This window comes from Condylura cristata, unplaced genomic scaffold (assembly GCF_000260355.1).
Source record: "Condylura cristata isolate star-nosed mole 26May11 unplaced genomic scaffold, ConCri1.0 scaffold00032, whole genome shotgun sequence".
NCBI classification, from domain to species: Eukaryota; Metazoa; Chordata; class Mammalia; order Eulipotyphla; family Talpidae; genus Condylura; species Condylura cristata.
The window spans coordinates 135,498-155,945 of record NW_004567133.1 but is presented as its reverse complement, the minus strand read 5'-3'; the positions used below and the strand labels follow the sequence as shown (position 1 = coordinate 155,945).

The following is a 20,448-nucleotide window of genomic DNA, read 5'->3' as shown; positions in this document are numbered from 1 at the left end:
GGTGAGGAGAAAGGGGAGCGGGGCCCCGACTCCTTGTTCCTTATGCTTCCTTCACACACAGCATTGGTTGCTAGAGCATGTACTGTGTCTGGGAGGAGGAGGAGGACAACTAACTTGCCCCTACCAGCACCTTCACAGTGTCCACACCCGGCTGCCTCCCAGGAACCTAGGCTGAGTCTCAGCCCAAGACTGGGACGTCCCGAGGGGAGGCAGGGGCCCAGGCTCTCCCAGGTCCAGGCATTCTGTCTACCCCCACCCGCCCGCCAGCTGCACCTCCTGGGACCGCGGTCTGGCGGGCAGACCTGTGCGGCGCCGTGCCTGCAGGCTCTGCTCCCACCACACAGTCGCAGACCCCGGTGTCCTGCCCCCTGCTCTGACCCCTCTGGCCCCCACCTCCTGCGACCCCTCACGCACACAGCTTCCCCCCACCCCCACACACGCACGCACACAGGCTGATAACAGCCCCGACCCCCGGCCAGAGCCGCAGTCCGGGGCCAACCCCCGCCGGTCACCTCGCCTCCCAGTGCTCCGGACCCTGGCCAGGGGCACTGTGTTCTCTACCCGACCCCTCGCTCTGTAGCCGCTGGACAGAGGGGCTGGCCCTGCCCTGCCGAACTTCCCAGGATGAGGGCTCCTTGCGCGGGCGTTGGAGCCCCAGGTCGTTGAGGGGCAGGCGAGGTGCAGAGATGGGGGTGCGCAGTGAGTACTCGCAGGCTGGGGGAGCTCCCGCTGGCCAGGGCCCCTGTTTGTGGAGGGATTTACGCTGGGGCTATTGGCCCATAGGTGGCTGGGTTCAAGGACCCACGACTTGCCAAGGACCCCGGAAGGACAAGGGGGGTGGGGCAGCCTCCACGTGCTGGCAGGGTTTGGGGAGTCCCTCTGAAAGGCAAGACTCTCACCTGGAGGCGGGTACAAGGTCTGGGGGTCAGGGAAAAGAGGAGCTGCCATGTGGGTGGGGTGGAAGCTGATACCTGGCTCTTGGAGAGACAATCCAGATCTGGAGCAGGGAAGCCTCTGTCTGTCGCATGGGGATTGAAGTTTGGCCCCGGAGAAGTGGATGCCGGTAGTTGGGGGGTGGGGTGTTCGCCTGCAGCTGGTTTGAATGAAGGCACTGGAGACTGAGCCTAGGCTCTCAGAAGGTTGGGGCTGGGAAGGACTAGCTGGGGGCAGAGGAGTGAGGAGCCTGAGGTGTGAACTGCTTCTCTAAGCTGATCCTTCTCTCTTGCCTGTCTCAGGCTCAGCCTGGCTCTGTTTTCTAGAATGTCCTGCCCTGCTGCTTCTGCTGTCCTTATTACTGCATTCTCTGGGCCTCCCAGTCCTGGGTGCCCCCCAACGTCTCATATGTGACAGCCGAGTCCTGGAGAGGTACATCCTGGAGGCCAAGGAGGCAGAAAATGTCACGGTGAGGCCCCTCCCTGGGGTATTCCACAGAACTCTTGCAGAGGTCTCTTCTAGGATCCAGGAGTGTGGACTCCTTACTGGCAGTTGGTTCCAGGGTAAAGGTAGAAAGCCAGAGGCCCCAATAAAAATGACAAAACTGGTAGCCCCCAAAGCATACTTGGCAGCTAGATACAGGACAAAGGTGGAAGGTGCATTGGGCTGGGGCTGAGCTGGAAACCCCCCCTACCCCCTGGAAGCCCTGACTCCAAATTTTGCATTTCAGATGGGCTGTGCTGAAGGCTGCACCTTCAGTGAGAACCTCACTGTCCCCGACACCAAGGTTAACTTCTATTCCTGGAAGAAGATGGAGGTGAGTTTATTTTTCCCTTTTTGGGGGAGTCTCATTTTGAGAACCTGATAAGGCAGAAGGGAAACGGAAAGAGAGAGAGAGAATGGAGCAGCAAAGATGCTAAAGGAATACGTTCATTCATTCATTCCATTCAACAAAGCTTACTGCAGGCCTTCTGTTTGCTTAGCCTGTGACTTGGCCTAGTTGATTCTAAGTCTCTGCTTCCTTTAGATTGAACAGCAAGCTGGGGAAGTCTGGCAGGGCCTGGCCCTACTCTCAGAAGCTGTCCTTCGGGGCCAGACCCTGTTGGCCAACTCCTCCCAACTGCCTGAGTCGCTGCAGCTACATGTGGACAGAGCCATCAGCAGCCTGCGCAGCCTCAACTCCCTGCTTCGGGCACTGGGGACCCAGGTGAGTAGGACGCTGTTCACTTTTCTGTTGGTCCTCGCTGTAAAATGGGGAGGAGGGGTCTGCTGGAAATACTGCAGCTCCCTCCTGCCCCTCCATTTCTGTCCTGAGTCCCTCCCTGGTCCCTGGCACTAAAGTAACCTTGTGCTTCCTCTTTGGCAGAAGGAAACTGTCTCCCTTCCAGAGGCAGCTTCTGCTGTTCCACTCCGAACATTCACTGTTGATACTTTATGCAAGCTCTTCCGAATCTACTCCAATTTTCTCCGGGGAAAGCTGAAGTTGTACACGGGAGAAGCCTGCAGGAGAGGGGACAGGTGACCTGGTGCTCCTGCCCTGGGCACATCCACCACTGCGCTCACCACCACTGCCTGTGCCACGCCTTCTGCATCACCACTCCTGACCCCTTTTGAGGGACCATCAGCTCAGCGCAACCTGTCCCATGGACACTCCAGAGCCAGTGGTGACATCCCAGGGGCCAGAGGAACTGTTCAGACCTCAACTCAGATCAAAGGATGTCACAGGGCCAGCCTGAGGCTCGATGCAGGAGCAATTCACAGAGCGCCTTAAACTTGGGGACAGCACTGTGCTGGGGAGACACCGAAAGTCACCTCAGTGTCCTGCAGAACCATGATGCCAGGACCAGCTTCGGAGGGCAAACGGCTCTTTTTTGCCCCTACCAAGCAGGGACAGAATGGCCTGGAGATCTTGGGTGGCAAGCTGTGAATTCTCCAGGTCTCTTGGGGACTCCCAGGCCAGCAAGAGCCCACTGGACACGGAAGGTGGGGGGAGCCGTGAAGCTGGGATGGGGGCTGGCCCCTGGCTCTCCTGGGATCCAAGATTTATGTATTTTCCAATCTCACTGGCAAGAACTAAAACCACAACATGACTCTTGGCTTTTCTGTTATTCCGGAAGCCCGGTACTTCCCTGGCTCTGCCCCATGCTGGCAGCAGACAGCAGGTAGGGGAAACCAGAGGTGAAGGGGGCTGGGCCCTACGTGCTGCCTTCCATGGCCTCTCTGACCTCTTGACCCCACTGGGCCTGAGGCCACAAGCTCTGCCCACGCTGGTCAATATGGTGGCTCCATTCAAGGCTAATTCTCAGTAGGCAGCTGCCAACCCACCGGGCCAAGTGTTTAGTGAGCTGAGGCTGCCCCTGAGGAAACAGGAGCCAGGAAAAGGGCCTCTAGCCATTAAAACAGCTTATTTTCCACCTCTTCTCTCTGGTGCCTTTGCCTATTGCCACATTCTCAGTGTCAGCTTTGGCCACTGCAGTGCATCCCCTCGCGCCCCCCCCCCCACCTTTCCTTGCCTGGGGCTGGTCACCTCAACTGTCAGAAAGGGCAGCAGAGAGCACAGTGGCAGCCTCTTCCCAGACAGCCGTGCCACTGGGCGCTGGGCTGTCCAGCACTGCTGTAGGTAGCTCCATTCTGTGACTTCGTTTCACGCCTCACACAGCCTGATGAGGGAGTCTCTGCTGTCACTCCCATTGAACAGGTGAAGAAGTCAAGTCACTTGGCCAAGGCCGAGACCAGGAGCTCCCAGTTCCCCCCTCCCTCTTCTGCTTGGTCTTTCCACATAATCCCTACTCCTCTGAGTGGGGGAGGACATAGAAAGAATGAACGAAACGTCCACTTTTGATCCCTATGTCTCAGTTTACCCTTTACTCTGAAAATTGATGTCAGGTTCACTTCCCAGAAATGATGATTCCACCGCAAAGTGCTGGCTGAGAGAGACCCCTGCAGTGTGGGACTCCTGATGCTGACCATTGTCTGATGTGTCCCTGCAAATATGCAAAAGGGAATATGTTTTGCAGTCTGCAGTAAGAAAAATTACCGGCGGCTGGAGAGTATTTCCCGAGTACAATTGTGTGAGGGGCTCCGGGGAAGACGTGCAGAGGAGTCAGCTACAGGGCAACCCCAGGGAAGGATTTCACTTCCGTCCTCCAGGCTCCTGGGCTACAGCGCCCCCTTCAGATTCTGCTGGGAAATGCTAGAGAAACTTGAAAGTAAGCTGATCTCTTACGTTTCAATAAATATTGTGGGCTGCGCTCCACTGAGCTGGATCTAATGCCACCGCTGTGATTCAGTAAAGGGCGGGGGAGCTCTTCACACCAGTGACATTGGAACCAAGACACCTGTCCTGAAGCCAAAGGGAGCCAGCTGAAAAAGCTGAAACTGAAAATGAGATCCAGGACGCATAACCGCGCAGGCTCATCCTCCTCTCAGCCAATTTGCTGCCAAGATATTCCTTGACCCTGTACCTGGCTTCTTTTCCCCCAGATTCAGGGCCACTGACCTTATTCCTCGACCTCTCTTCAGATTTCTTACTGCTTCTAATTTAAAAAAAAGTAATTATGGAATCCGAACTGTATAAACTAGAGCAGGTGTTAGATATATTTAAAATAGAATTCATCTCTTCCACAGTTATGGGAAGTGTGTCCCATAATTGTGGACACTACTGTGTGTCTTCCTTTGCACTGCTATTGGGAAATGTGACATGCACTACTATTAAAACATGTTTAAAAACGTGTTTTAAAAAGATGGGGGCTCATTCATTTAGACTTAGCTTGCGATGTTATTGAGAACAGGTTGGGGGGCATGGAAGGACCTGGTGAGGCCAGAGTCCCAGCAAAGGACACAGACACTCAAGGAGGGTGGCGCCAGACTGCAGACATTCTTCAAGTGGGGACCAGGAGCGCGAACTTGCTTCTGTGCTGATATAGTTGTGATTAGTAATGCAGTAAATCTCTGGCACCTACGTGGTGGTGAGCTGTGATTCTCCCCACAACGCCATGAAGCAAAAGGATGATAGGAAGCATCCTCACAAATCCTGCCAGTAGATGACAGAGCCAGCTCTTCTGACGCCGGGCAGGACAGCAGCCAGCGCAGCTCATAGTAGAGTTAACTCTACTATGGTAGGCTCGTAGTAGTTTAAAGGGATGCCTTCTGTTTGTAGGGCACTTTTTGACTTACAAGGTGCTTTCCGGGGTGCTCTCTCATTTGCTCTCCTAACCCCCTGAAGAAGGCTGAGTAGGTAGAGGATCCATTGTGCAGGGGAGGAAACCTGGGTCCAGAGAGAGATGATGGGCCTTGTCCAGGTCAGGGGATATGAAGAGAAAGGGTCAGGCCAGAGGCAGGCTGAGTCTGGTTCCCCTCTACTTGAAGCACCAGTCATCACAGGGGATGATGGGGGGGGGGGAGAATGGCCTGTGGGGAGGACAAGCCATGTTCAGGGGGCATTAGGTCTTCCCACTTTGCTCTACCAAGTCATTCCTGGCTCCCAATTCCTCCCTGGACCAGCACAAAGTGCCTGCCACTCTCCCCACCACCCCACACTCCCCAGACTCAGGGCCTACCGAGCTACTGCTGTAGTCCCAGCTCCCACCGTGACTGTAGCTGGGTGGCCATGGCCATGGCTACTGATAGCCCCAGTATCTGCCAGGCCTGAGCATCAGGCTACCTGACTCCAGCTCACAGGCTGCCAGGGGTTTTCCGGAACAACTCAGTCTGTTGCTTTCACCACAGCAGACACTTAGTGCTGTATTTGGTCAAGGTTAACTCCACTAAAATCCCATCATTTTAGTAAACAACCTTTGACAACAGAAGAAAAGCAGCATGGCTCTGTAACGGACAAGTGATTATTAAGAAAATTATGTGAACCCCACACAGTTTCTGAGGTAAAAAACCTTAACTGTGCTGGTCTCTTCTCTCCATCTTATAGGTGAGGAAACCTAGGCCCAGAGAGGGTAAGCAAAGTGTCCAAGGACACACAGTGGAGCTAGGACTGTCATTAGTTCTCTGGGCAGTCCCCAGTTCTTCTCGCACCATCTCCTATAGCTGCCTGTTGTCAAATGGCAAACCCTCTGGGGCCTTACCCATTCTCAACTCCCCAAAATGCAGGGCCAGGTGGTTCCCTTCCTCCCCCCCCCCATCCCTTCTTGTCCCGCCTTGAAATCTCAGTCTTTACCCCAGGCCGGCTGGAAGCTGCCACTGTCCAGTGCAGTGGGCCAAAGGGAGGTCAGCTGAAGCAGCCCTCAGAGGCTTATTGCCCAACCACCAGGGCCTATGGCTCAACGGGCTTCTGCCTCCTCCTCCCCGGTTAACCATTTCTGGGCCCCATCCTGCTGACTGCTTGGCTAGCCAGCTATGGAGCACGGCTGGGTCAAGTTTAGGTTGTCATTCTTCACAACTCCGGTTTGACCTCAGGAGGCAGCCACTCTCCCCTTCCAGGTCTGACCCCTGAGCAGACCCTGTCGGTGTCCATCTGGGCAGGAGGCCCCAGGGCAAAGGGGTTTTTGAACTCGGATGACTCTTGGACACCTGGTGCATGATGCTGCAGGCACCTCCCTGACGGCTCGGAGAATGGCCAGCCCAGGCATCACTGTCACTTGTCAGGGGCAAAGGTCAGTGTCTAGGCAGAGATTCGATAGCAGGGGGTGGTTTCTAGGACCCTGGGTTGGCAGGATACAGGAAATCAGGGTTCTCAATAGCTCAGTTCACTTGGGGCCCAGTCCCCCGGCCTGGGTGCCACCCTGTGTGTTCACTGAGAGTCGGCAGTTGCCTTTTATTATATTATTATATATAATAACACTATATTATATTACTATAAATTTATTATGTTATATTTATTAAAAATGAACCTTTTGCTAAAATATTGTGAAACCAATGAAAGCAGAGCTGCTCTGGGTGGGATGGGATGGCCCCAACAGTCCCCCAAGAACTGTGGGACCAGGCTGTCAGCACCATGCCGTATGCTACGCAATTGACTTCTTTTCTCAGGAGGTCGGTTTCCAGATCACGTGGAAGATAAGAACAATATCTTTGCTATGAAAAGGACACAAGATCTTGGCCCTCCCTGGTGGCGCAGTCGGTTAAACACAGCACTGAGAAGCTTAAGCCACTTCCGCATGAGTTTGATCCCCGCCTGCCCCGGAGGAGATCCACATGGCGCGGCAGACCTCTCCTGCCCGCCCGCTGCTCCCCTCAGCAGTGTACTTCCTCAGTCGGCCTGTTCTGCTCCCCACTCTGTCCCTGGTGAATCCTCTCACCACCCCTGCACCTTTGGCCTGTACCCCAGTTCTGTATGCACAAATAAATAAGTCTTTAAAGAAAAAAGAAAAGAAAAGGACATAAGATCCAGTTAGGTTTGCCTGTAAGAACTGCAGTGTCCAGCTCCTGGAAGTATCTTTACATCCCACTGCCACTGCCCCTATGTTAGCATCCATTGACATTACCTTCCCTCACCCTCCTGATCTCCTACCTTGAGCTCACCTTTTGTTCTGCTCATCCTACCCCCTCCAAAGCAGCACATGGAATCAAGTCATCACCATTGCTTAAAAACTTGTGGTGGCTCCTGAAAGCTATGGTACACACACACACACACACACACACAGACACACACTCACACACACACACTCACACACACCCATACATGCACTCACGCTTGCCGTTCTCCAGTAATGGCATGCTTTCCCACAGAATGCCTTTCAGAACCAGCTCCTCTGTCTCCCAAGTGTCACGTCACTTGGGTGGGCGGCTCCTTCCATATACTCCCACAAAGTTCATCGTGTCTATCTGACACTCATCTGTTGGCCTACAGAAGAATACAGGTTGGACGCAGCCTTGACACAGTCGTGAAATGTGGTGCAGGTAGGAGTGGAGGCAGGGGTGGGTTGAGGTGCTGGGGACGCCTGCCGGAAGCCCACATGGGAGCTGAGCTGTGTGGCCCTGTTCTCTCTGTGCTGCCTCTGCCCATGAGCACGCACACAGGCTCAAATTCTCTTATCTTGAGAGGACCCCACCAGCTCCCAGTTACAACCCTTCCTCTCCACGTCTCATCAACAACCAGAAACTCTAAAACATTGTCCCATCAGCCCGGACTGCCTTCTCCAGTTCTTCATTTTCCCCATTCCGTCCTCTAACCCTTTAGTTTGACTTCCTCCAAACCAGCCCCAGCTCTCCACATGTGGTCTTCGGGGAAGTCTCTATAATGAACCGAGGGGGTCACGGGGGCAGGGGGCCGGTGGAAGCATGAGCATGCGGAAATGTAGGTGCCTGGCCCCTCCCAGACGCAGCCACAGCGCCCACCTTGTTCGGTGTCCCTGGGCCAGGCCTTGATTCATTAATTCACTTTTGTGAACACAGACACACACCTTTTAGGGGTTATATAGAAATGGGATCACACTAGAAACAGTTCTTTTGCTGTAACTCACCACTTGGTCTGACACAGATTTCTTTCCACCACTGGGATATCTGGCTGTCACCATTCCTTTTTTTTTTTTTTTAGGTCAGGAATAAACTTTAACAGTATCATATTATCAAGTAATACTTTATTTTTTTTCTTTAAATTGTGGTAAAACACCTATATTTATATCTTTGCCATTTTAAGTGGATAGCAGCTTGAGGGTGTCAAAAGCTGCTCATTTGTGCCACCGTCTCCACCTTGTCTCTGGAACTCTGCGTCTTACCAAACTGAAACTCTGGCCCATTAAACCTAGTTCCCCTTTCTTTCGCCCCAGGCCTTAGCATGAACCATTCTAGTCTGCCTCTATACATTTGACTACTCTTGAGACTATATTGATCCTTCCATGACAGGGTTATTTCACTTAACATAGTGTCTTCATTGTTGTACATGTCAGAAATTTCTTCCTTTTAAGGGCTGAGTAATATTCCACACATCTACACCATATTTTATTTATCTATTTATTATGGATCCGTGGTTTGCTTCCACCTTTTGACTATCATGAATAAAGCCTCTTTGAACTTGGGTGTACAATGTTTACCAGAGCCCCTCCCCTTCAATTCTTTTGCATATCTACCCAGAAGTGGAAATGATGGGTCATACTGTCACTCTATTTTTAATTTTTTGAGTAATCCCATTCTTTTAAATAGTTGTATAAAGTTCCTTCACATGAAGAATATTCCTTGAATATGATCTATCCTTCTACTGAAAATGGGGCTGGGTTCCGGGAACACGATCTAATGGCAAACATTTCGGTTTTATCAGTTTTCCCCTATGTAAATAATGCTGTAATTAATTGCTGAAGGTATGTACATCTTTGTATAAATATGAATGTATTTCTGTGGGAAGCTTTCTCAAAAGGTGATGTTGGGTCCAAGTTGGGTACAATTAAAAGTATAACAGTGTTGTCATCAATATATTTGAGTGTCTGCTCGCTTCCCGGCCAATACTCAGAGCTATTAAGCTTTAAGATTGTTGTCCATAGGACATTTGTCCTCGATTTACGTTTCTTTTGTTACTGGTAAAACAAACTGTCTTTTCCAATATGAAACTGACTGTTGGTATTTCTTCTTGTGACTTTTTTCAATTGTCGCCATTAAGTATGTTCAGTCTTCAACTTGCTTGACCTGGCAGTTGCCCTTGCCACTGTTGCCAACTACAGAATTTTAGGCTTGAAGTGGTTTTCTGTTGGAATTCTGCAGACAATGTTCCACTGCTTTTAGAATCCACGGTTGCTATTGAAAAGGCTGCGGCCATGCTGGCTCCTGATACCTAGTACGTGTCCTGCTCTTTTCTGTCTGAAATCAGTGTCTAGGCTCTTCTGCTCACCCCTGATATTCTGAAATTTCATGACATCCCTTTCCCGGGTCTCTGCTCCCTTGTATTAATGCCCTTTACATCAAGAGACTCGAGTAGTTCAGTCTGGGAAACCTTGTGTGGTTTTTCTTAAGTCATTTCTTTTCCTTTGTCCTTTTTTGAACTTCTGTGGATGTTAGATCTCCTGGACTAATCCTCCACGTCTCTTTTTCTTCTTTCCCTCCTCCCCTCATTTTATTTCTCTTGATTTCAATGTATAACTCTTCTATTGGATTTTAAATATCCACCTCTGTAGTTTTCATTTCCCAGAGTGTTCTCGTGTTCTCTGATTGTCCAGTTATCATGGCATCCTCGGACGGATGCCAAGCAAGGAGGGTCAGGGGTGTATAAAGTGGCCTGGGCTCCTCACTGTGCCTTCCCCTCCCCCTGAGAGCCGCCTCTGAGGTCTCAAATGGCTCCTCCAGTCTGGACTCTGGTGCTGCTGGTGGGGGCTGCCTGGGGTCAGGGCCACCTGCCTGCCCCCGTTCGGTAAGCTGGGCTCAGGGGGGCTTCTAGAGGGGCTTGGAGGCAGGGGCACCGACAAGCTAGTGATGAAGTTCACAGCCCTGGAGAGGAAGACAGGCTGGGGAGAGGATGAGGAACAGGAACGGGGGAGCTCCATAGCCCTAGATCTGGGAGGTCACGGGTGTGAGAATAGCAGGAGATCAGGAGGAGGTGAGAGCTGGGGAGACAGGGGCAAGGGGAGCAGGGAAGAGGGAGAGGTCAGATCCTCAGAAAAGGGACAAACCCCAGGCAGACCCAGGGGTAGGAGAGACTTCACTGAAGGAGGAGGCAAGTGAAATGAGGGACAGCAGTTTGGTGGGCCGGCGGGGAGGGGTGGTCTGAACAAGCAGAACCTAAACTATTAGAAAAGAGGCTCTCTGTAGTCCACACACCGGGCGAGGGGGACCTGCTTCTTGGTGAAGAGGGGGTCCCTTTGTTACTCATCTGTGTATTCAATGGCATGTAGCTGGCACCCACTTGGCATCTTGGGGCCCATAGAAGCCCTGCTCTATGAGAAAAATTTGGGCTTTTGCACAGAAGACCTCAACTCAAGACCTTTAGCACAAGGAAGGAGACTCCTGAGGTTGTGAACTCGGAGGCATAAAACAGCCTCCACAGCCAGGGCACAGGCGGCTACCGGGACCCATGGAGATGTGAGGAGCTCTCAGGGGAGACACGTTTTAGGAGAGAAGTGAGCCCTGAGTTTTATGGTTCGAGATAATGATAGATATGACTTCCTTTCTCCTTTCTCCTTTCTCCAAATCAACTCCAAGGAAAGAGAAGCCTCCAGACTGGAAGAGAGTCGTTCGCAGTTCTAGGGACAGCTGTAAGTTGGCCCCTGGGGCCGCTCCGTTCTCTTTCCTTCTAGGGGTGGCCGCCACCGTGGCGACATCAGATTCAGGCAGTAACATGAACGTGTAACTCAAGCGTGAAGGGTGGTCATAGGGTCTGGAGGGCAGAGGGGACCGTGGGGATGCAAACTCTGCCTGAAAACTGCACAATGAAATCAACAAAGCCACACCACGGAGGGTGGCGCCCAGACTGAATCCTGTCACCCCATCTCACCTCAGTTTTCCACACCTCCCATAGTCACTCTGTGACCCTGGGTTTCTGCTAAGAAGTGACTCAGCTCGTTCCCAACATCTCTGCTTTGCACCCTTCATGGCTGCTTCCTCGAAGTTTAGCCATCCCACCACTCCAGCCCTCAGTTTGGCTCTGTGGGGCCTCCTGCCTCACAGCGACCCTTTCTTTATAGCCATTATCACCCAGTGTGATTTTGAGGATGATTCGAAACCCCTCTGCGATTGGACCCAAGAGTCCACAGATGACGGGGACTGGACTCGCGTCAGTGGGCCCTCTCCCAATGGTAGCACCGGACCCCCCGGCGGGTACCCTAATGGAGGTGAGGAAACTTAAAATTGGGGAGCGATGGGAAGGATCACGGGGCAGATGTGGGGGGCAGGAGGAAGGTGACTGGGGATGGATGCCTGGGCTCTGGGAAGGAGGTGGGGGTGCCTACTGGGGTGACAGGGCCTCACGATCCTGGGCTCTGCCTTCCACAGAGGGCTACTATCTCAACATGGATTCTAGCGCCTTCCAACCGGGTGGAGTCGCCAGACTGCGCAGCGGCCCCATATGGGAGAAAGGTCCCCTCTGTGTGCATTTCGTCTATCACATGTTTGGGTTGTCATGGGGCGCCCAGCTCAAACTGCTGTTGCTCATGGGCCCCAAGAGCACCCTGCTCTGGAAACACCTCAACACCCAAAGCCCCTCCTGGATGCCCACTGCTGTCACTGTGCCCAAGGGGCACATCCTGCCCAGCCGGGTGAGGCAGAGGGAAAAGCCTGGGCCCCGGTGGGAAGCTGGACCGGGGTGGGGTGAGAAAGGCTGGCCTTGCTGAATTCCAGCGCGAAGCTGGGAACCCAAGGCGGAGGGGTCACGTAGCCATATTCCCTCTTCCCTCCCGCAGCTGGTATTTGAAGGAGTGAGAGGCCACACTGCGTACCTGGACATTGCCCTGGACTCCATCTCTATCCACCGGGGCTCCTGCCATCAGCGTGAGTCCTGTACCCCCTCCTCTTTCCCCTTGTCTGCTCAGGGAGCAGGACCCTGCTTGCTCCAGAGCTAGGGATGCTTCTTCCCTCCACCTGCTCACCCCATACCTTTGACTCCAGAAGCAGCCACACCTCAGGAGAGGTTCTCTTTTAACATAGAATTGTGGTGGTACCTGTTTGTGAGTGATCCTTCCAGTTTGCTCTGGGTTGTCCCTATTTTACCACTGGAGGTCCTGCATCTTGGAAACCCTTGGGCAAACCTGGCTATTTTCTTACCCTGGCTGTTACCCCAGATAGACCGAAAATTAGCCCTCGTCCTGATGTTAGAGATGCAAGGGGAGAGGATTCAAAGGAAGGGAAATTCCAGAAGTTGGATGAGGGAAACTAAACCTCACTGAGCACAGGCAGGGTGCTAGATACTCCCCCAAACATGACAATTTATAGGGGGGTACTGTTATTCCTAGTCTATAGTTGTAGAAACTGAGCCTTGGGCAGGTTAAGTAATCTGTACCAGAAATATAGCTGCTGGGGGACGAGGTGGGGTCAGATCACTGGGATCTGATTCTAGACTGAGATGTATTTTTCTGAGCAGCCCCTTATAGGAAAGGGTAAACCCTGTTTTCTTTTCCTTTCAGTCTGCACAATGCAAGCATGTAACTTTGACACCCCAAATGATCTCTGTGGCTGGAGCTGGGTTCCGACGGCCTCTGGGGCCAAATGGATCCAAAAGAACGGGTCTTCAGGGGTGCCGAATGTGGGGCCCCAGGATGACTTCTCTAGCCCCGGGAGTAAGTAATGATCATGCTTCTACCCCTCCACTGTCTGGGCTTCTAGTGACCTCTGCAGGAATTTATGATGCTGGCCCACAATAACTCCCTGGAATAGTCCGGGTAACCTCTGCAACCTAAAGCCATCTGTCTGCTCAAGTTACAAGGCAGAAGCAAACTCCAGAAACCCAGCCTACGCCCTCCTGCCACCCATAACCTCTAACTGACAAATGGCAGGCCAGATCCAGCCTGCTCATTTCCTTCCCCTGGCATCTTGCATTCTTCATTCATTCATTCATCCAACTAATATTCCTGAACACCAACTCAATATACCAGGAATTTTTTTTAAGATTTATTTATTTATGCATACAGAACTGGGGTACAGGTCAGAGGTGCAGTGGTGGGGGAGAGGGGGGTGAGAGGATTCACCAGAGACAGGGTGGGGAGCAGAACAGACAGACTGACGAAGTACACTGCTGAAGGGAGCAGCGGGCGGGTCAGGAGAGGTCTGCTGCGCCATGTGGGTCACCTCTGGGGCAGGATGGAACTCATGCTAAAGTGGATTTAGCTTCTGAGTGCTGTGATTTAACTCACTATGTCACCAGGGAGGGCCTATTCCAGGAATTTTTAAAAAGATTTATTTATGCATGCAGAACTGGGGTACAGGCCAGTGGTGTGGGGGATGAGAGGATGCACCAGAGACAGAATGGGGAACAGAACAGGCAGATCTACTGAAATACACTGCTGAGGGGAGCAGCGGGTGAAACAGGAGAAGTCTTCTGCACCATGTGGGTCAGCTCCCTGGTGTGGGATCAAACTGATGCTGAAGCAGTGGCTGAAACTAGTTTGGCAGGGTCATAGTGCTGCACTTTAACCCATTGTGTCACCAGGGAGGGCCCAATAAACACATCTTTAAAAAATAATTTTTGAAAAAAATTAGATATGGAGCTATTTTCTTAATTTCTTTTATGTTTTGTACATTGTTTGGATATAAAAGGTTACAGACTTTTGCATGTTGATTTTGTAACCTGTCACTTTGCCATAGTCATCTATTGATTCTAATTACTTTTTGATAAAATCTTTATGATTTTCTCTGCATATAACTCCATTGTTCATGTGTTACTTCTATTAATTTTATTTGAAGATGCTGCTGGTTAGTATATGATGTGCTTTTTTGGGCCACTCATTGAACAGTTTAATCTTTCGTTTATTCTGATGGACCAAATTGCTTTCCTTCCTCCTCCTTCATATTATATGATTTATAAAGGTGTCTGCTACCTTTATATGTGTTGCTATGTTGCTTCAAAATAACCCCTTTCAACTTCTCATGTGTGACTTGGTGTTGATAAATTCTTTGCTTTTGTGTTTTTCTTTGAAGCTCCTTTTCCTCCCTTCTCTCTTGAAAGTTAATCTTGCAGGGTAAATGATTCTATGATAGAAATCTTTTCCTTTAAGTCCTTTAAATAGCTCCTTCCAATCCCTTCATGCTTGTAATGCTTGTAATGCTATTGAAAACTTTGCCGCCAGTCTGATTGTGCCCTTCCGGGTACTTTCTCTTGATGTTTTAACTATTCTGGTCTTTTCCTTACCTTCCAACAGTGTTATTGCAATGTACCTTGGTGTGTGTGTGTCTGGCATTATTTTGTTTGCAGCTCTTTGGCCTTCTTGGATCATGATGTCTGGTTCATTTCCCAAGTTTCCAGCAATTATTGCTTTGAATAAAATTTCCATGCCTTTCTCTTTCTTTTATTACCCCATTCTACAGATGTTATTTTGTCTTTATGTTATCCCAAAGGGCTCTTACACTGTTTTCATTTTTTCCTATGTTGTATTTGTGTGTAATCTGCCTTTGTGCTTTTAATTCTCTCCACTGCTTCCATTTGTCTGTTGTTAAAGCTCTCAATTGTATTTTGAAATTCAGTTATAGTATTTTCTAGCACTATTGCTTCTAATTATAACTGCTTAGTATTTTCTGTCTTTATTCTCTTGCTATATCACATCCTTGTTTTTTGAGTTCCATAATTGTTACTGTGAACTTCTCTTCAGTCATAGTCTGAAGTTCTTTTCTTTTTTTTTTAAAGGTCTATTTATTTATGAATATAAAACTGGGGTACAGGCCAGAGGTGCAGGGGCAGTGAGAGGATTCACCAGAGACAGATTGGGTAGCAGAGTAGGCAGATCGACAAAGTACACTGCTGAGGGGAGCAGTGGGGGGAGACAGGAGAGGTCTGCTGCGCCATGTGGGTCACCTCTTGCACTGAAGAGACTGTGGCCAGCTTGCATCCTAATTCATTGGGCCACCAGGGAGGGCCCATATTCTGAAGTTCTATTAGATCAAGACGCCTCTCAGGGTCTTTTTTCGCTGTAGTGTTTTCTTCTATCCCTTCATTTTTAGTTTTTAGAGGCTGTAATAGGAACAGATTTTCACACTGTTGCCTCTGAAGTAATCAGAGACTCAGTACAGCAAGGGATGGTGGGCGAAGAAGAATGTGGCCATATGAGCCTGGAGGGTCACCTTTAGTGAGCATCAGGGGTTCAAGCTGCCCACTGTGCTATGGTGTCAGAGTTGTATAGTGGGGATACTTGCTGATCCCCTTCACTAGCTACCCCTCAGTCTTAATCTCTCTTAAAGTCTTGCATCAGCTGCCACCGCTAGGGTATTTTGAGCACTAGGGGGCAGCACTGGTCACAGGGTGTGGTTGATATGGTTGGCAGAGGTTCTCTTTTCTTTTCCAGCATAAAGTTGTCCTGGAGTGTTTGCTCCTGTTATTAATAGGCACCTAAACCCTGGTATATGCTGTTGTTCATTTTCTTTTTATTTTTAAAGATTTATTTATTTGTGCATACAGAACTGGGATGTAGGCCAGAGGTGCAGAGTCAGTGAGAAGCTTCACCAGAGACAGAGTCGGGAGCAGAACAGGCAGATGGACGAAGTACACTGCTGAGGGGAGCAGCGGGTGGGTCGGGAGAGGTCTGCCTCGCCATGTGGATCACCTCCAGGGCAGGCGGGGATCGAACTCATGCGGAAGTGGCTTTAGCTTCTTGGTGCTGTGCTTTCACCGGATGCGCCACCAGGGAGGGCCCATTGTTCAATTTTTGTCTTGATTTTAACCCTGAGGTCGGGCTGGCAGGTGTTCTGAATTATAAGCACAGCCTTGGTCTTAGGCAATCCAGCCCACACAGGGATCCAACCTGCTTCCCCCCACTGGTTCAGGCTCCAGCTCTTCTCTACTGATGGCCATAGGCTCAAGCCAGTAATCCTTGCTCTGCGCCCCTGCTGCTGTAGCTGTCCAACTCCTCTCTCAGGAGAGGGTAACGCCCTCTCTGGTGTGTGCCAAGTCCATGCAGTGCAGTGCCAGATCTCAGAGTCCCTGATGTTGGCAGAGACTCTGCAGTTGGAACCGATAGGGGCTCTTTGCTGCAGCCACCCCTCCCCTTTCTGGGTTGTATTGCCCCAGTACCACGATGAACATAGTCCTCTTAAGCTTTGCCTATCCTTGTCTCCGTGTGCTGTGATCGTGCTTTTCCTTCAGGTGTCGGCTGCAGTCCAGTAGCTGGTGAAATGGCAAGGCGGGGCTTCACTCTGCCACCATCTTTCCAGACTATTAAAAATATCTCTCTGCCCTGTTCAAAGCCCACCACCTCTGCCTCTGGGGGGCTAGCTCACCCAATAGGAAGCTGCTGGGCTCCTGAAGCATGTGAGCTTAGTGGTTGTCTTAACTTCTCGTCCTTTTAGTGTTACACCCATCTTTTCTCACCATTTTGTGTGTGTGCATCATTCATGTATAATAGATTAAAAAAAAAAAAGGAAAATGATGTGACTGTGATTTCGAGAAAGAAAGAAAAAAATGTAGGAACCTAAGAGATAAGTTTCTGGCTGCTTCTCCCACGAGGATGCCTCATTTCATCCTGCAAAGCCCAATCCTTACCCAGTCATGCACTTCTGGAAGGATCCAAGGCCCCAGCCAGTCATGAAACTGGTGCAGGCCCATCTCAGCGCTGGTTGATCCTACACAACTGTGGGGGCTCCCTGGGGCTAGGCCTCTGCTCTCGCAGGGTGCTGTCCCTGTGCCGTTTTCTCCATCCTTCCCCAATTCCAGCCACTTCCCCAATGCCTTTCCCTTCATAGATGGCTTCTACATGCTCCTGGACCCCAAGAATGCAAAACCAAACCAGAAGTCTGTCCTCCTGAGCCCCCTGAGTCAGTCCTCTGGCTGCCTGAGCCTGTCCTTCCACTACGTCCTCCGTGGCCAGTCTCCTGGTGGCGCACTCATCATCTACGCTTCAGTCTTAGGTGAAGGTGGACTTACACTAACCTGACGCTCATGGCCAGAGGTTGGATTGATGGGGCATTGTGGGACATCTCTCAGGGCCCAGGGAAATCTGGAGTATGGATGAGATTCTTCCCTGGAGTGGAATCAGGCCTTTGGGAGGGTCCTGGATTCTGGAAAAATAGATAGAAGTGCCTGTAGAGTGAGAGCGGAGGGTGTGTTTGTACCGGGGAGAGGTGAATATCAACTGAGTACTATGCTGAGTACAGGTTGGGAGTTGTGGTTCAGTCCTCGGAATCTCACTTGACTCTTGGATTCCTTTCCCTGCAGGCAATATCCGGAAACACACACTCTTCTCAGGGCAACCTGCACCCAACTGGCAGCCTGTTTCTGTCAATTACACAGGCCAGGGGCAGATTCAGGTACAGTGGAAAGAGAGGTCAGGTTTCCTTGCAGAGGCAGCCACCCCAAGTATTGAAATGGGCAGAGGGTCTGGGTACTGGGAGGAGGGGCTGAGGGGCTGAGTAGAGCGTCTCAGCTTCTACTTTGCGTTTGCACTCCCAGCACCCACCCCGCCCCTCTCTCTCTCCAGTTTACCATGGTGGGCGTGTTCGGAGAGACTCCGGAGCCTGCCGTGGCAGTGGATGCAGTCAGCATTGCTCCCTGTGGGGGTGAGAGCCCGGCCCTGGGGGGACACAGCTCTCTCAGGACTGGGGAGGGGTGGAGGCGGGATAGAGAGCGTAGCCAAACGTTCTCAGATCTCCCATTCTGGTCCCCTAGAGAGCTTTCCTCAGTGCGACTTTGAAGATGATGCCCATCCCTTCTGTGACTGGACCCAGACACTGGGTCACGGCGGACAGTGGGTGCGGAGAAGTAAAAATATGCTCACCCAGGGCATAGGAACCATTGGAGTTCCCCTGAACACAGGTGAGGAGACTGAGGACCCCGCACCCCAACAAATTACAGATCTTCTCCCATTGGTGTGATGGAGGAAGGAGGCATCATAGGAGATGAGTCAGCCAAGGTGGGGCCAGAGGCTGCGTGCAGCTGAGGACCCACGACTGGGGGGGTACTGACACCCTGGGGACACCCAGGCCTCTCACATACTTGACCCCCAGGCTTCAAACCCACTGTCTCAAATTTAGTTGGCATTTACAAGCATAGCCAGAGGGCTTTACAGAGGCATCTGCTTCCGGTTGGTTTTCACTTTCTCTCTGATCCTGCTTTTTTAAGTTAGAAGCCCAAAATGAGTGGAGAGAAAAACGCTATGCTATGGGGGTCAGGGTGTTTGCCTCCATTCTTCTTTGGTAGGCAGAGTGTTGCTAATGCTTGTCCTACGGACTTGTCCTCTGGTGGTTTCTCACTTTGGCCATTCCCTCCTTTTGCCCAGTGGGTCACTTTATCTACCTGGAGGCTGATAAGTCCTCCCAGGCAGGCCAGTCTTTCAGACTGGTGAGCCGGCCCTTCTGTGCTCCGGACACACTCTGCGTGGAGCTTACCTACCACATGTACGGCTTTGGAAGTGGCAGTGGTCTGAAACTGCTGCTGGACGGTCCTGCGGGCAGTTCTCCCACTTCTCTCTGGCACCGGATTGGTTCTCAGAGCCATGACTGGCTAAACACCTCCATCACCATCCCTGAGGGACATCAACAGCCCATGCAGGTTAGAGGCTCTTTGTGTGGGAATAATGTCGGGGCCTGGGGGGTGGTGCAGGGTTGAGGAGTTGGGGACTGGAGAGGGAGAAGAGCAGAGGTGGGCTTGGCATGGCCGGAAGGACGTCAGGCACCTGGAGATGGGCACCTGCAGAGTGGGGCTACTGAGGCCAGAGCCAGGTGACATCCTGGCTGCGGACTGTCTCTGTGCCCAGCAGGGCCACCTTGATGCTTCACCTCGTACCCACTGTCGCTTCCTCATCCTTTTCTCCCTTGTTACCTTCAGCTGGTACTTGAGGCCACAAGGGGTTCCAACACTGCCTTCGTCATTGCTGTGGGCTTCATCTTGGTCAATAACGGGGCCTGTCGAGGTAAGACAAGCCTAAGGCTCAACAAGAGCCATGCTTGGGATGGGCACGGCTGGGCTGTCAGCATGTGCTGTTTCAATTGCAAGTCCTCTCCCACCTTGGTCTCCCTAACTTTGTTTTCTATGTTCTCCCCATTTCTATCTTCCCGGCCCTATCAGAAGGTTGACTTGAAAGGATGTGGCTTTGAAGCCATACATTTCTGTGGCTGCATCCAAAATACCTTACCTAGTGAACCGAGACACCGAAAAGAGGACTTGCAGTCTACTCATCTTGTGTATTACCAGCATATTATCTGACCTGTACACATAGTTTTGAATGATGTTGGGGCTGGGAATAGAGAGGAGTAAGCATAAGTCACCTCTTTGGAACCAGGTGTTAATTATCTGTGAGTGAAGAGGATGACAGTATGATTCTAAGTAGCAGCTGGCTTTGTTGTTTGTTTTCCTTTGCAGGGCCTATGCCAGCAGAACTTCCTTCCCAATCTCCAGTTTCCATTCCAGGCCCTTCTGAAATCCCTGTATCCACAGAAAAACCTATGACCCCCACAAAAGAACCCAGGGTCCCCAGTGAAACATCTGTCATTGCAACAGAGAATCCCAAGGTCTCAATAACATGCACCATCCTCACAGAACAAACTACAGCACACACAGAAATTTCTACTACCCACCCAGAAACATATATCCCCCCCACAGAAGGACATACACCCCCCCCAGAAATGCTTGCCCAACCACCTGAAAAGAGCACCCAGGCCCCTGCAGAGCAAACCCAATCCCAAGAGGTCCCCACGCTCCAACCTGGAGAGCAGGCCCACCCCACTGAGCACCCCACTACTGCCCCTGGGGAGCAAACCCACAGCCCAGAGAACTCCATCATAACCCCTGGAGACCATGCCATTTCGCTTGGACATCCCACCATCAATCTTGTGGAGCAAGCTCACCCCCCTGAGCACCCCACTGTCCCCCCTGGAGAGCAAGCCCACACCCCTGAGCACCCCACCATTGCCCCTGGAGAGCAAGCCCACCCCCCTGAGCACCCCACCATTGCCACTGAGGAGCAAGCCCACCCCCCTGAGCACCCCACTGTCCCCACTGGAGAGCAA

At 51.5% G+C, this 20,448-nt stretch overlaps 2 protein-coding genes across 2 annotated transcripts in view; both read left to right on the top strand.

Moving 5' to 3' along the window:
• Window positions 1-686: 686 nt before the first annotated feature.
• Window positions 687-2,455, top strand: EPO (erythropoietin). Its single transcript, XM_004691625.1, has 5 exons — window positions 687-699; window positions 1,236-1,402; window positions 1,664-1,750; window positions 1,961-2,140; window positions 2,300-2,455. Exons 1-5 carry the CDS (start codon window positions 687-689, stop codon window positions 2,453-2,455), a joined length of 603 nt encoding a protein of 200 aa, XP_004691682.1.
• Window positions 2,456-10,957: 8,502 nt separating this feature from the next.
• The window catches only part of ZAN (zonadhesin), a 52,205-nt gene continuing 42,714 nt past the window's right edge, over window positions 10,958-20,448 (top strand). The window contains exons 1-12 of the mRNA XM_012731625.1: window positions 10,958-11,063; window positions 11,493-11,639; window positions 11,800-12,062; window positions 12,207-12,294; window positions 12,927-13,079; window positions 17,188-17,352; window positions 17,660-17,751; window positions 17,922-18,000; window positions 18,110-18,256; window positions 18,720-18,991; window positions 19,268-19,352; window positions 19,802-19,866. Of these exons, the coding sequence (XP_012587079.1) occupies window positions 10,958-11,063; window positions 11,493-11,639; window positions 11,800-12,062; window positions 12,207-12,294; window positions 12,927-13,079; window positions 17,188-17,352; window positions 17,660-17,751; window positions 17,922-18,000; window positions 18,110-18,256; window positions 18,720-18,991; window positions 19,268-19,352; window positions 19,802-19,866 (1,662 nt within the window). The remainder of the gene's footprint in view (window positions 11,064-11,492; window positions 11,640-11,799; window positions 12,063-12,206; window positions 12,295-12,926; window positions 13,080-17,187; window positions 17,353-17,659; window positions 17,752-17,921; window positions 18,001-18,109; window positions 18,257-18,719; window positions 18,992-19,267; window positions 19,353-19,801; window positions 19,867-20,448) is intronic.

Excerpts from the sequence above, each read along its gene's own strand:
- EPO (XM_004691625.1), top strand. Across the intron at positions 1,403-1,663 it reads AGGAGGCAGAAAATGTCACG|ATGGGCTGTGCTGAAGGCTG; the intron begins GTGAGGCCCCTC and ends TTTGCATTTCAG. Across the intron at positions 1,751-1,960 it reads ATTCCTGGAAGAAGATGGAG|ATTGAACAGCAAGCTGGGGA; the intron begins GTGAGTTTATTT and ends TGCTTCCTTTAG.